Source organism: Petaurus breviceps, unplaced genomic scaffold, assembly GCF_028583685.1.
Source record: "Petaurus breviceps papuanus isolate PSGF00001 unplaced genomic scaffold, PetGlider_PUasm1.0 90925, whole genome shotgun sequence".
Lineage (NCBI taxonomy): Eukaryota > Metazoa > Chordata > Mammalia > Diprotodontia > Petauridae > Petaurus > Petaurus breviceps.
Window position 1 is genome coordinate 31,259,939 of NW_027187380.1, and position 15,356 is coordinate 31,275,294.

At 37.2% G+C, this 15,356-nt stretch overlaps 1 protein-coding gene across 10 annotated transcripts in view; it reads right to left on the reverse strand.

Annotated features, from left to right (window-relative positions):
* Window positions 1–242: 242 nt before the first annotated feature.
* The window catches only part of TNRC6C (trinucleotide repeat containing adaptor 6C), a 280,735-nt gene continuing 265,621 nt past the window's right edge, over window positions 243–15,356 (reverse strand). For 8 of the 10 annotated variants that reach the window (XM_069076734.1, XM_069076736.1, XM_069076735.1 and 5 more), the window contains 5 exons: window positions 9,457–9,573; window positions 7,000–7,194; window positions 6,140–6,210; window positions 4,297–4,436; window positions 243–3,180 (listed from right to left, as the gene is read on the reverse strand). In XM_069076734.1, coding sequence (XP_068932835.1) covers window positions 2,820–3,180; window positions 4,297–4,436; window positions 6,140–6,210; window positions 7,000–7,194; window positions 9,457–9,573 — 884 coding nt within the window. In that variant the 3' untranslated portion in view covers window positions 243–2,819. The remainder of the gene's footprint in view (window positions 3,181–4,296; window positions 4,437–6,139; window positions 6,211–6,999; window positions 7,195–9,456; window positions 9,574–15,356) is intronic. The other 2 variants (XM_069076741.1, XM_069076738.1) reach the window with 1 other exon arrangement.

Sequence of the window (15,356 nt, forward strand, 5' to 3'; positions counted from 1 at the left end):
TTGTACTATCTGTTACTTTCATTAGTAACTACTGATAAGTTTTTTTTATTTAAGTGCAAAATAATATCATCCTATAAATTAGACAACAAACAATGGAAATTACCACACTTAGCAACTATACTTATTTCATAGAAAGTAAGTGACAAAAAGGATGGAAATTTCTACAAACTGATCTTTTACTAACTTCAACACATGAAGTGACAAATATTTTTTATACTCTATGCTTTAAAAAAAAAGTCACATTTATTTGAACAGCCAAGAAAAAAATTGCAATTTATTAAGTATCAACGAAGCTTCGTACTTTTGAAAGCAACTTTCGGTGCATGTTCTTCAACAATCACATTCTATGAGGAAAAAACATTAAAAGCCACAAACTTTTTTTTTTTAAATCTCAGAGTTACAGACATCTTTAATGCAAAATAAAAGACAAAAATTAAACACAGATTTTTTTTACTTCCATCCCCAATTTTAAAATATCAGTTGTTTTTCTACAACTCAATGCTAGACTTCAGCATGGAAAATTGTATGTATATATGCACACACACATATATTTGATATACATATTCAGTTATATAGATCAAATATATATAATGTATGTAATGGCAATGAGATGCAATTACTCTGAGGAGGTTTATTTAGCTAAATACACTACTAAAACTTGAGGAAAAAAGTATTGAACCCAGTTTGTGCATAGTTCATGATCCTCTGTAAAACCAGCTTTTGTTGATTTGCCAACTTTCAGGACCCTCTTTTTTTTTTTTTTGATAAAACCATTAAAAAGCTAATTAAAAAATGTAATGCACAAGTTTCCTGATCCAAGCAGGCAGGGAGCACAATGTTCATATATATTTTTAAAAACATACTTGAAAGTATGCTATTCCATTGTCTTTCTTCCTTTCAAAACAATCAAAACATTGATCATTTTTAAAACATAAAGCAATTTTTTTAATATATAAAGCACTCTTCAAACATCTATTTCTTTTGAGTCCATTATTTGGTAAATATGTAACTGCTACACATTAGATTAGGTATTTTTTGTGTCTCTTTTTTGTTGTTGTTGTTTTTTTTTTATAATATCTTCAGTGCTAGGAGTTGGGTTTAAAAATACATGAAATGGTGTGGAGTTGCTCCTCGGGAAACCCGGCTTTCCTGAGACCTCTTCCACCATGTGCAAGATAGTGACCACAAAGTTTTCGCCAAACTCTGACGAAGAGGAAGAAAAAAAATAACAAAAAGTACACAACAATGGCCAAAGAAAGGATAATATAACAACACTGTTCAATCCCAGAGCTCTGAAGTAGCATATCTTCATTCTGAAAATAGGTTTCTTTAGCGATGGAAGTCTTTTATTTTTTTATTCCTTTTAAAATTTTATTTTAAAGTTTGAAGGAGAAAAAAAGGTCTGTAAACAGGTGGGAGCCAAACCATTGGCTCCTCTAAAAGCAGTCTAAACCTATGTCCCAAGTGCTTGTTTCTGTTCCAGCTTGCAGGGAACCATCCATTCTTTACAAGTATCTATGGCCACAGTTCAAAAAGTTTTTTTTTTTTAAATCTTTATATCCCGAATGGAAAAATGGTGCAATACTCTGGTAATAATTTTCTTGCATTAGTCCACAATAAAAAGCTGCTAAAGGTAGGTATACATATTATTCTCCAGAGATACACAATGTAATTTAAACGCAACAACAGAGTCCTTGAGTAAACATTTACACATGAATTGTCGCTGACCCATCCTATTAATTTTTTCAGACATATAAGATTAGCTACGGGAAGGGTTGCTGACACTCAGTGCAAAGTTAGAAGCTAACAACAATTAAATGTTTGACCAATGAGGAAAAAAAAGCATATACTGAGTAAAAGGGAAAACCCCCCACAGTTAAATCATTCACACTTTCTCACATACACACATATGTGCACACACAGACACACATGCACCCACACATGCGTGCACACACACACACACACACACTTCTGTTTCGACACACACAATAGTATATGAAATTAGAAATTTTTTCCTAGAGCCTGTTTCTGTATATTGATGTCAACCTGGAAGTGTAAAATTAGACTTAGAAAGTGTTCACATTTCATTATTGGCCTGCTGGATTCAAGTATTTGCATGTTTGATATGTTTTTTTTTTTAACTTTTTCTATTTTGGGGGTTTAAAAAAATGACATGGGAAAGTAACCAAACAAGGGAAATGTGCATAGGCGGATCCCTGGGAGCAGAGAACAGGAAACTCCTCCCCTCCCCCCCCATTTAACCTGTACTTTACAGTCATGAGTCACCATTCAGATGCATGACTTTACTATACCAATGATATAACCATGCTTATGTCTTTCTAATGACTGGATCCGCCTCTGGTAATGTGCATAATAGTCACAGGCTCATTTTAAATAGGCTTTCACTTCTCCCTCCCACCCCCTCCCCACCTTGATAAAATAACCCTTTCCAGCCCACAATCTGAAAAGTGCCCTTCATGATAGAACTATTCTAAGCAGCTTTTATACTTAAAAAAATAAAAATACAAAACACAAAACATACCATATAAACATAAGACAACATAAAACAAAAAGCCATGGAAAAAAACAACCTGTCATTAGCATGTGAAACTGACCAAAAGTAGCCCATACTGTTTCCATAACAGTTCACAAGGACTTTGGCAGAGTTTCATAGTCAATATTGGACAGAGGTACTAAAAAAGGGCTGCCAGTCTGATCTATTAAAGCTGGATTCTTTGTGAAGCCCTGGACTGGAAAGGGTTATCCTTTTTTTCCTTTAGTGCTGATGATTGTTATTTCCATTTCATTGATCTGTTTTCCTAGATACTCTCCCCACTGAGAAGGTCACCAGGAAGCAGAGTATTTAAAGGTGTAGGGCTTCCAATAACTCTGCCATCATCGGTGTTTGGAGGGCCCCAAAGGCTGCTGGAGTATTGAGGAACTCCACCCCAGAGCAGATCACTGCTTCCTTTGCTTCCCAGGCATGGGGTGTTCCAGTGGCCTGCATCATTTCGCACCAATCCATGAGAACTGCTTGTGGAGCCCATACGAGTCTGATTGGTTCCAGTGTTGGACTGCCAACTGGAGGTGGGTGGCAGTGGTTGGCCTTGTGCTAAGAAACGGTTTACTTCCTCTTCACCAGCAAACTCAGCCAATATGGTAGTGTTTCCTAGGACACACCTAGAACAAATAAGAATCACGGGAAAAGTAATGACAACCACCCCATTTCTCAAGGCATATATTGATTTTCAATTAAGCAGCCATGGAATCATAGATTTTTAGAGGTAGAAAAAAATTTAGTCTAATTCCCTTTTACAGATGAAGAAACTGAGGACCAGAAAGGAAAAGCAGCTTGTCCAAGATTACACAGCTAATTTATAGTAGAGCTATGACTAAAAATGGCTTCCTTTCTGTAAGTGGGTACTTAATGGTATCTCTAATGTTACCTTACACTTAACAACTACATATAAAAATATATGTCCTTGGGACCATTTTTCTTTCCTGGGACAAACAGCAGACAAAGGATTATGGTAATTATTTATACATGCTATTTATTTATTTATTTATCTTTCAATCCATATACATGGAATTTGTACATTTTCTCACATTTTATCTTTGCCCATCAGCTGTATCCTCTCTTAGTAAATTTCCTTCCACATGAACTTTTTCAGTCCACAAGAGTAGGGGACTATTTATTTATTTTTATTTTTTGGAGTGGGGGAAGGCAAGGCAAAAATTGGGGTTAAGAGACTTGCCCAAGGTTACACAGTTAAGTGTCAAGTGTCTGAGGCTGGATTTGAACTCAGGTCCTCCTGACTCCAGGACTGGTGCTCTATTCACTGCACCATCTAGCTGTCCCAGAGGACTATTTATTAAAGGTATAATTTATATGCTGTACTTTGCCATTCAAGACCAAGACATTTTCTAACCTCACTTTAAAACTCCAGATCTAATTAATGACACTGAACAAGGGGGTCACTTCAGTATTTATCTTTAAGAAAGTCCACACATTTCTAATGATGGAAAGGTTGTACTATTAAAAGTACCATAGGCAAAAGCATTTAGAATATTTCAATTACAGATAGGAAAGGATATATTTTAATTTTATGAATGGGAATGAAAGATTCTTTCTTTAGGAAACTTTTCTCAAATGAGTGCCAAACCATGCCCAAACAGGAAGCACAGCAATTTAAAACTAGAAGAAAAAAAAATCAATGTTGCACAGACTACACTCAATACTGAAAAAAAAAAATGATACTGTTCCACACCCACAAAGAAATTAGAGAAGAACCGTACATATGCAGAGACTTTTGAGCTTTGGCAGCTTCTTCCTTGGAACTATATCGGACCACAGCATTTCCTTGAGTCAGGTTCAGGTGGAATGTAATTAGAGGACCATGTTGCAGACACAAAGTCCTCAGTGTAGAACCATCAATCTAATTGAGGAAAACAGACCAGGGTTTTTTTTGTTTGTTATTGTCAGTCATTTTTCTCTGTAAATAATTACTTATTTTATATCATTCATTTCTGCAAGTAATCTCCCACTCACCCCTGAACCTGCCTTTATTTTCTTTAAAATTTTTAAAATTATTATGAACTTGACAAACATCAACAAACATGAAAATTTCCATTTACAAATATGAAACAAAGATGAGGAAGAGAGCCTTCTCTTGTGAAGAAAAACAAGATTAAGCAAAAACTTGATAAAATGATACGAAATCAGAAGACATCAGAACAAATAAATTCAGGATCACAATCCCAATTATCCTCCCTAAAAAGTACTTTTGAAGTGTCTAATGTAATTTTGTAGTCATAGTGTCATTTTTACATATTACATATTCTCTATAGATGAATTTTCAAACTGTATTTTACTAACTAAAACTAATCACAGAAAGAAGATAGGATCATAGATCCAGATCTAGACATTACGGATAATCTTAAATCTAATCCCCCAATTTGTAGACAGGAAAACAGAAGCCTAAGGAAGGGTAAGTGACTTGTCCAAAGTTAGGTATCAGGTGACAGAGATGGGATTTAAACCTAGATCGAGAAAAAAAAAATCAACGTTTATTTTCTCTGATGAGATTTGTTTATAAAAGGTAGTATGCCAGATGTATACTTCAGAGTACCTAATGGCACTATAATCCTACATTACTTAATGAATACAACATGTGGTTGGACACATGTTTAGGGATCTATAGGGACTTTAGGGACCATAGACATAGGACTATGATGCCAGAGAGATCTGATTAGTGAATTCAGCTGATGTCTTCACTCTAAATAGATTAGTTAACTTGACTAAAGTATTACTAAATGTGGATTTGACATAAGTGAGGCAGTATTGATAAATTGACCTTTAAATTTTTTTTTTTTTGAGACTGGGCCTATCTCACCCAGGCTAGAAGTAAAGCAGGCACTCCGTATGATCAACATGGAAGCTCTGCTCCATTTCCAGCCAGGGATGGCTTGTTCTTCCTCAGGCAGCTTGGCACCCCCCTATTCCTTTTAGTTCACCATAATGGTGCTAGAATTAGTGAGGACACCCAATTCGTGTTAGCCCACTGCAGCTCAGGACTACCCAGCTCAAGCAATTTAGCAGCTTCAGCCTCTCTAGTAGCAGAGATTACAGGCCTGTGCCACCACACCCAAAATTTAAAAAAAAATTGTTTTAAGACTTATGATTTCATTGGTATAAGAAACTTCTAGCTGAAGAAGCTCCCTCTATCAGAGCAAGTCAAAACCTTCTCTGCAACTTATAAGAGAGAGTTAAGTAGAGCAATGACTTGCCCTGGGTCACACTGCCAGTATGAGTCATAGGTAGGACTTGAAATCAGGTCATTCTGGCTCTAAGATCAGCTCTCAATCCACTATATCATGCAGCTTCTCTCTCTTAAGAATTTTTAAACACAGGAAGAAATTCAGAAATGTATACTGACATGTGTCTTCCACTTAGTGCCTCAATGTGGAGAGACTATGTTGCATTATTGGCCTCTCTACATTAAGTATAAGCAGATCTACTTGTTCCCATATATTAAAGAAGGGACTGTCATTGGCTAAGGTGAATAGCAGGCTAGTCCTACGCAGCAACAGAACCCTTGCTGATGCTCCTATGCTGCTAACCATCATGCATTCTGCCTACCTGGGGCGTGAGGTTACGGAGGACCAGCCAGCTGCTCGTTCTTCCTGAACTGTCAGTGCTCCAGGCAGAACCTGCACAATGACCCCCCACCCCCCACCCCCCGATGGGGAAAACACTGTTAGAAAGGAGGGCAATGGGACATGTTCATTTTGGTTTCTAGCTTTACCCATAATTTATGGCAACACAGGTCAGCATTCCATGCTACAAAATACGATGTTTTGTTTTTTTTTTAAAAACAGAAGTCTTCTTCCAAGTCCCCAGAGAAACATAAAATTTAAAAAAAAGCCCTAAACCTTTTAAGTAATTGTTCTCTACCTAGGCACACAAATGACTTTTGTTTCATTCTAATGCACATAAAGGTTGTCCTGTAAAGTTGGGCATGCAGTATTTATTGAGATCTTTGTTGAATGCTATAAATGTACAACATGAAGATATTGAAAATGCATCTCCTTGATTATTCGATGCTGGCCTTTTTGTGACTATTCTTGGCATAAAGCTGATAACAATTATATCCTAAGATAAGAGTGACTCAGGCTGGATACCTTTAGGTATCTGTCATCATGCCAGTGCCCCTTCTGACCCGTGGCTTCTAAATCTCAGGGTGGCTTCTGGGGGTTCCTGAGATACAGCTTGAGACTCTGTAGTGGTTTACTAGAACCTCCAACCTTTGAATTAGTTTGGAGTCTATGGGTGAAGATTGTAGAATCCTCACAAAAATACATTGTAGAGACCACGGTGAAAAGGACAGAAAAAGGTTACAATGCCCCCGAAGGATGCTGAAATATCCTACTCTAAGAACCACATGAGTAAATGAGCACTAACACACTCCCCACTGTTGCAACTGAAGAATCATGGCATACCAGAGGAGTAAGAGCTGGTCCAGCCAAGTGGACTGGTACCCCAGGTAGAAGAGGGCTTGGTGTTGGTTAGGCCTGGAGGAGGTCTAGTAGGTGCAGTAGTGTTTCTGGGTACCTTCCACAGTTCATGAGACAGAGAGGCTTGTGTGTGAGAAACTGGGCTGGAGGACCATGTAGATTTAATGTCTGACAGTTTACCTATAAAATCAGAGACAGAAAACTTGCATATACGCATATGAATGATATATAGTTTTTAAATTCTAAAAACTTGTTCTGATTAGGTGAAAACCATCAAGATATTTCATTAATATGCCAAAGCCTGGCACTTTGAAGTACAGGAATACCACAATAAGTAAATACAGTATAAACATCCTAAAGTTAAACATTATTATGAATACTGTCATTTTAATTTCTGTTTACAGTCATAAGCAATAAGATGCCTACTGTATGTAAGAAAACTGTTACAGCCTACAACTGCTAAATTTATTAGTTTGCTGAGCTGCCCAACCAACCATAATTTATTATCATGAAAATCATCAAACAGTTCAACTTCTGCTAACATGCATCTAATCAAGTTGAGAAGAAGCAAACACATAAATTCCTTTGCATGGTATTTTTTCATATATCAATTACCTTTAAGGAAATATCCTGTGCATTTCTGCCATTTGTTTAAAAGTCACATATTTAAAATCCTTTTAATATCATTATGAAACATAAGACTGTCTTTAAAAAAAACCTAGTTTCAGTTATGATATAAAAATTAGGAAATGTGAGATAGCTTTTAATTAAAATCACCACAGGGACCATGATAAAACCCCTCCTGTCCGAATGGTTCAACTCTAGAATGGAAGAGAAACAGAAAACAATGACAGGTGGTTGCTAGTATCATACATTCTTTCCTCACACTGAACTGTGTTTATTCATACAAAAGAGCACACACACACACACACATATATATATATAGATAGATAGATACATTATCTATCTATCTATCTATCTATCTATCTATCTATCTATCTATCTATCTATCTATCTATCTTTCCAATAAATTTATCCAATAATACTGCGTACCTCACTCAATGAACAATACAGAAAAGTAAATTGGAAAAAAAAAGTTGTCTTGACAAGGAAGACATGTCAAATATGACTGTGGATTTATTAAATTAAAAGCATTATTTTTTAAAAGGTAGATATTTTGTGAATTCTTTAAACATTTATTAAATGTTATGACTGAATAAAAACATCAGATGATATCTGCTATTGCTAAAATGTGTAAAGTGCTTTAAGGTTTAATTTACAAAAACCCTTTACATATAGCATCTTACTGGCACCTCAGAGTATCCCTGGGAGGTAGGTACTATTATCATCTCCTTGTTACAGATGGAGAAACTGAGAGTGAGAGAGGTGAAATGATATGTTCAGTCACACAGTGTCTGAGGCAGAACTTGAATTCATGTTTCTTTCTGACTGTAACTATAGCACTCTATCCACTGTAACAACTACCTGCTTAAATTTAACTCCTTTCTTACTGAGTGACTGGTATTAAAAGAAACATTCCTATGTTCATCTGTATTCTCCCCCTTTCACAATGGATAAGAAGGTTCAACTGGAAAAAAGAAAATTTTGGACAGAAATAATAACAATCCCTCCCCAGTGCCCTTAAGGAGTTATATCTATTTATTAAATTTGACTAAGGAGGAGGGGAAAGGGAATAATCGTGTGTGTGTATGTGTGCACGCGCGTGTGCATGTGTATGCTGCTTACCATGTGCCAGGTACTGTGCTAAGCACTTTACAAACATCATCTCATCTGACCCTCACAACAACCCTGGGAGCAGCAGCAGCTGCTGTTATTATCCCCATTTTACAGCTGAGGAAACTGAGGCAGAGAGAAGTTAAATGATTTGCCCAGGGTCACAACTAGGAATTATCTTAATGCTAAATTTGAACTCAGGCTTTTCTGACTCCAGACCTAGCACTCTATTCACTGTGCCACCCAGTTGATTATATAATATGTTCAAATTTTAAGTTCTCCATATCTGCTGATCATTTTCCATTTTCCTGACTTGAAATCTTCAGCTTTGACAACATTTTTCTAAGGTCTCACTATTTAAAAAATTCTAGATTCTAAAGTAATGTGGAAGTATTTTAGCAAATATATGCTGAAATAACAAAAAAAGTGTTACATTTTTTTCCTAAGAGCAAACATAGGGATCTGTTAAACTATTACTTTTCCTTGGTTTCTTATGTGGAATTTAAGTGGCTTAACACTTTTTTGAAGAAATGCTTTCTTTAGAAGAAGTTTTCATTAGCTACATGCTACATGGATACTAATCTTAAAGTCACATCTACTCAGGGAATCAGCAAAAAGATCAGAAGGACCTACCTGAGAGATTTTTGAAGATTTTTAATTCAGGAGGTACAAAAATGCTAAATGAAAGTAGAAAGACCATTTTCATACCTGTAACACTAGGTGCGGATGCAATGCTGCTGAAAGAGCTACTGTAGCCAGAGGCACTAAGAGGCCAGGCACTCGATGAAGGCAGCGTGGCATTCTGAGATGATGTTGGGGATGACCCTGCAGAACCAGCAAAGAAGTAACTAAGAAAGCTGGGCCAAATGTTTTCTGTGTCAGCCACCTTCCTTCAGCAGGTGGGAATATAAGCCAGGAAAGGAACTTCTCTGTAACTTGCCTTTTTTGGGTAGATGGTCTGGATTTAATTGGGGCAGTCTCAGGGACATTCTTTAAGTTGAGTTCTATCCCTCCCACCCAGAGCTCTGTCCTTGGCAGGTGATTACTAACAAGGATTTCCAACTTTTTTTGAGTCCAAATTTTGGTGCAAGGACCATCAGAATTTTGTAACTTCCAAATAAGGCAGACTGAAAAACTACACATTGACCCCTTTTTTTCACCCCAAACATAAAACCCCACAAAATAAAGACCAAAGCTTTTTCATATTAAGTTTCTATTTCAAAACACCACTTTCATCTCCTGACTTTTCCTTTCAAAACATTTCTACTTCTCCCTGGATCTTTTTTTTTTTTTTGCCTTTTGGAGGGCAATTGGGGTTAAGTAACTTGCCCAAGGTTACACAGCTAGTTTTTTTGTGTGGATATTAAGGTCCTCCTGACCCGGACCGGTGCTTTACTCACTGCAACTCTTAGCTGCCCCTCTCCCTGGATCTAAGACGGACTTCATCCTTACTTCTTTTCAGTAACATAAGGAAAGCATTAACTGGCATTCTGTTTCACTGTCTAAATATGTTGTGCAAATGATAAAAGTTCTGTGTTTTTGCTTATCGTGGGCCTATAATTCCAGGGATTAAGCTCACTGGTACCTGTACTTTGCTTTGGACTATGCTTCTGTCATTTAGGCCTAGGCATGTAAGGAAACAGTGCAGGCCTTTTCTTTCCTTCCTTATCCTAATCTCTGAAAAGAGGAGACAACCCTATGTGAGTTGTTTTTGTTTTTACTATTAAGTACTACAATGAAGTACACATGGAGTAAGATATCAAAATAAAGTTTGAAAAGTTTTATAAAAGTCTATAATGGTTACTTGTCACACATGCAAGCAGAGCAACTGTCATCTTTGGTTGTTTTTTAAAGTAGCATTAATTTCTCAACCCAGAAATAAATAATTTGTATTATATAATAAAAGTATATTTGCATACTTCTCTCAAAAAGATAAGGGCACATGTAAAAACACTCAAAGTAGTCCAGTTTAATTGTGCATGAAGGGGAGTAGTATTCATGAAAGGGGTAAGTATAGGTTAAAGTCATTTTAAGGAGGGCCTTGATAGCCTGGCTAAAGAATTTATATTTTATTGGATAAGTATTGGGGAGAAACTAAGCTTTTGAATTTGAAACTGACATGACTAGACCTTTACATTAGGAGCACTGATCAGGAAATATTGTGAAAAATGGAAAAGAGGGTCAATAGAAAGAGAGAAATAAGTGGGAATAGGGGCGGCCAGGTAGCACAGCAAGTAAGAGCACCGGCCCAGAGTTGGGATGACCTGGGGTTGAATCTGGGCTCAGACACTTAGTACCCACCCAGAAACACCTGGCTGTGTAAAACCTTGAGCAAGTTACTTAACCCCAATTGCTTTAAAAAAAAAAAAGAAATAAGTGGGAATAGAAAAGGGTGTACCCTTTAGTAGGTAGGTACAAAATAAAATCATGATATTATAATTAATAAGATTTCATTCAATCTCAAATTATCAGTGAAGTTGAGAAGCAATAACTATGACTTAACAGATTTTTATTTTGCAACAACTCCATTTCAGGGTTCCCCAAATATGTAAAAAGTTAATTGTTTTGTATAATTTTTTCATTTCTCTCAGGGGTCTATAGTAGGCTGATCAACTGTCTTGCAGTACAATGAAATAAAACTTGGGGTGAGCAAGAAGAGAGTGCTCATATTGATATCTGTTTAGTGTAACCAACTACATTATTATCATAAGCCCAGATCTTTTTTTTTTCTGCAGGGCGAATGAGGGTAGAAAATTAAGTTCCTATCTGAAAAAGGTTGGGGAATGCTTCCAGTCTCAGACTGACCTAAGAAAATCAATATAGCTATTTGAAAAATATAACTGGCTTGTAATTTTCATCCAAGTACAATGTAATATTAATGATAATTTTATGAATTTCAAAAATAGAAGATAAAGATAAATTAGACTAATCAACAGTATGAAGTCAATCAAAGAATAAATTTATATTTGTCCCTATATCTATACTCCTGGTTTTTTTTTTTTGGAGGGGGAAGGTAGGGCAATTGAGGTTAAGTGACTTGCCCAAGGTCACATGGCTAGTCAATATTAAGTGTCTGAGGCTGCATTTGAACTCAGGTCCTCCTGACTCCAGGGCTGGTGTTCTATTCACTGTGCCACCTAGCAGCCCCGACTCCTCCTGTTTTAATTTTATCAGGCACAAGTTACATTTTTTTTTTTTTTTAAAGCGACCGGGGTTAAGTAACTTGCTTAAGGTTTCATGGCCAGTTATTTCTGGGTGTGGTGCTAAGTATCTGAGTCCGGATTTGATCCCCAGGTCATCCTGACACTGGGGCCAGTGCTCTTACTTGCTGAGCCACCTGGCCGCCCCTATGCAATTGGGGTTAAGTAACTTGCTCAAGGTTACATGGCCAGGTGTTTCTGGGTGGGTAATAAGTGTCTGAGACCGGATTTGATCCTCAGGTCATCCCGACACTGGAGCCAGTGCTCTTACTCGCTGTGCTACCTGGCCGCCCCACAAGTTATAATTTTTTTTTTAAAAGGGGCACTGGAAGGGGCCTTAGAAACCATCCAGTCTAAGCCTAGAGAAATTTAGGGACTTGCATGAAATCATAGAGTTAGTGGCAGAAATGGGGGTAGAACATACTAATGCAATGTTGCTCATTCATAGATGGTTTAGATATACCACCAACCAAATACACAACCTGAGGACAGACTGCTTTTCTAGAAATTGAATCCCTAGACACATATATCTAAGTTGAAGTACAAATAAGATGTTTGCCACTGACTGTTATTTGTCATGAATGAGGGCCCTGGGACACATCATCTCTTGCATCTTAGCCAGGCTTCTAGAGGTACTGCTCTCCTCCTAATGCCACCAGGACTTGCTCTGTTAAGTGCCAACTCCTAGTGCAAAGGTTCTAATCCTGGGGATAAATTTCATGGGGTCTGTGAACTTGGATGGGAAAAAAAACTGACCTCTTTATTTTTCCTTAATCTCTAGCTGAAATTTAATATTTCCTTCAATTATTATTCTGAGGAGTCTATAGGTGTCACCCAATTTCCAAGGGATTCATGACACACACAAAAGTTAGGAACCTCTGATCTAGAAACATAACATTGAATGTTCTAATGAACTATGGGCATTAGGGGTGCCATCCACTGTTGGCATACTCCTTTTATTCTCATCCCAGTGACAGTGAATCTCCAAGAATTAAAGAATAAACCCTGCTAACCAACTCCCTGCTATCTGCTCTATAATTCCTGTCTACCTCAACTCCACCCTCACACTATACACATCTGCCTGCACCTTCTACTATGCCCTCTGGAACTCTTGCTCCATAATTAAGTCTATTGACTTCTTTGCATCACCATCATCATAGCTAGTGTTTTACATAGCGATTTTTAAGGTTTGCAAAGTACTTCACATATTGACTCAACTTATCCTTGCAACCATCCCATGAGGTAGATGTTATTATTATCCCAATTTTACAGATGGGGAAACTCAGGTAAGAGAGAGGTTAAATGACTTGTCCAGAGTCACTGGGGCACTGAAAGTTTCTGAGCAATGGAGTAGCATGGTTAGATCTGTGCCTTGGGAAAATCAATTTGGAAGTTATATGGAGGATGAACTGCAGAATGGAGAGAATGGTAATAGACTACTTAGGAGGCTCAGATGTGAGGTGATAAGGTTCTGAGAGAGGCCCTGTCAGTGGGATTCTATTCTATTTTTTTTTGCCTTTTGGAGGGTAATTGGGGTTAAATCATTTGTCCAAGGTTACATGGCTAGTTTTTTTTTGTGTTAAGTGTCTGAGGCCGGATCCAAACTCAGGTCCTCCTGACTCCAGGGCTTTACTCACTGCGCGACCTAGTCGCCCCTCCTCTTTTCTTTTAAATCCATATACTTACACCCTAGGGTACTTAGATTATGCCTGGTATTTCCTTTCCTGTCCATCATGACAAGTTTCTTCCCAAGTTTGTTGAATTTTTTTGTACTCTTTTGTACTCTGGCAGTCAGTTTTTCCTTAAGAAAATGAGAAGGGCATTTCCTTTTTTGCTTCCTTTTGAAAAGTAAAATTATTACCAAAATAAATTCAATTTCTAAGCTGCTCTGTTTTAGGAAAACAAAAGAGCTCTAATAGAAGCCTTGATAGCTGAAGTCTCCTATCATTATATTTTGCTTCTGCCAACCTTTATGACTGGCTGCTGGATTTGCTATTCAATTCCTCCTTACTGCAGTCTCTCATAAACTACTGCCCACAATGACTTTGTTTTTCCCTTCCCCTGATCCTCACTCAAAAGTTCATTTCTTCCAGAGGAAGCTATATATATATATATATTTAATTTTCACTTTAGTCATGAAACCACGAGAAAGAAGAAAAAACAAAACAAAACAGAGAGAGCAAACAGTACGCTTTAATCTGCATTCAGACCCTGTAGCTCTTCCTCTGGGTGTGGATAGCATTTTCCAGCATGTGTCCTTTGGACACATGTCCTTTTGGAGTTGTCTTAGAACTCTGCATTGCTGAAAAGGGCTAACTCTATCGAGGTTATTCATTGCACAATGTGGCTGTAACACTGTGTACAGTGTTCTCCTGGTTCTGCTCCCCTCACTCAGCATCAGTTCATATAAGTCTTTCCAGGTTTTTCTGAAGTCCACCTGCTCATCATTTTTTATAGTACAAAAGTATTCCGTTACATTCATATACCACAACTTGTTCAGCCATTCCCCAATTGATTGACATCCTCTCAATTTCCAATTCTTGGCTACCACAAAAAGAGTTGCTATAAATATTTTTGTACATGTGGGTCCTTTCCCATTTTTATGATCTCTTTGGGATACAGTCCTAGAAGTGGTATTGCTGGGTAAAAGGGTATAAGCACATTTTTATAGCTCTTGGGCATAGTTCCAAATTGCTCTCCAAAATGGCTGGATCAGTTCACAACTCCACCAACAATGCATTAGTATTCTAATTTTCCCACATCTTCTCCAACATTTATAATTTTCCTATTTTGTCATGTTGATAGGTATGATATGGTACCCTGAAGAGTTGTTTTGATTCGCATTTCTCTAATCAATAGTGATTTGGAGCATTTTTTCATATGACTATAGATAAACATAGACTACAGATAGCTTTAATTTCTTCATCTGAAAACTGACTGTTCATATCCTTTGACCATTTATCAACTGGGGAAAGGAACCTATATTCTTGTTGTAATAAACTTAATGCACTATTCTTTTGAAATTTAATCTGATATTTTTGAATTTGAATTCCCTACTAAAATCTATTCTGCTATCTGCTAACTATATTTTCCCATAGTACTAAGATATAGGCTTGTGTTGCATCCTACAGCCAACCTAAGCTAAACCCATCCAATTTAGTAGTTATTTATGAAATCCCTACTATGTGCATAGAACTAGGACACAAACACAAAATGGTTGTCTTTGTATTGTAGGAGTTTATAATCTACAGAGTGTGAGGGGTAGAATACATCATGTAAGCTGATAGTACATATGTGATAATTTCTGGAGGCTTAGGTTGTTAGGCTTAACAACTAGGGGCTCAGGATAGGATTCCGATAGGAAGTGATACCAGAGCCTTATAGGAATCTAGGAGTTCTTAGAAGCAG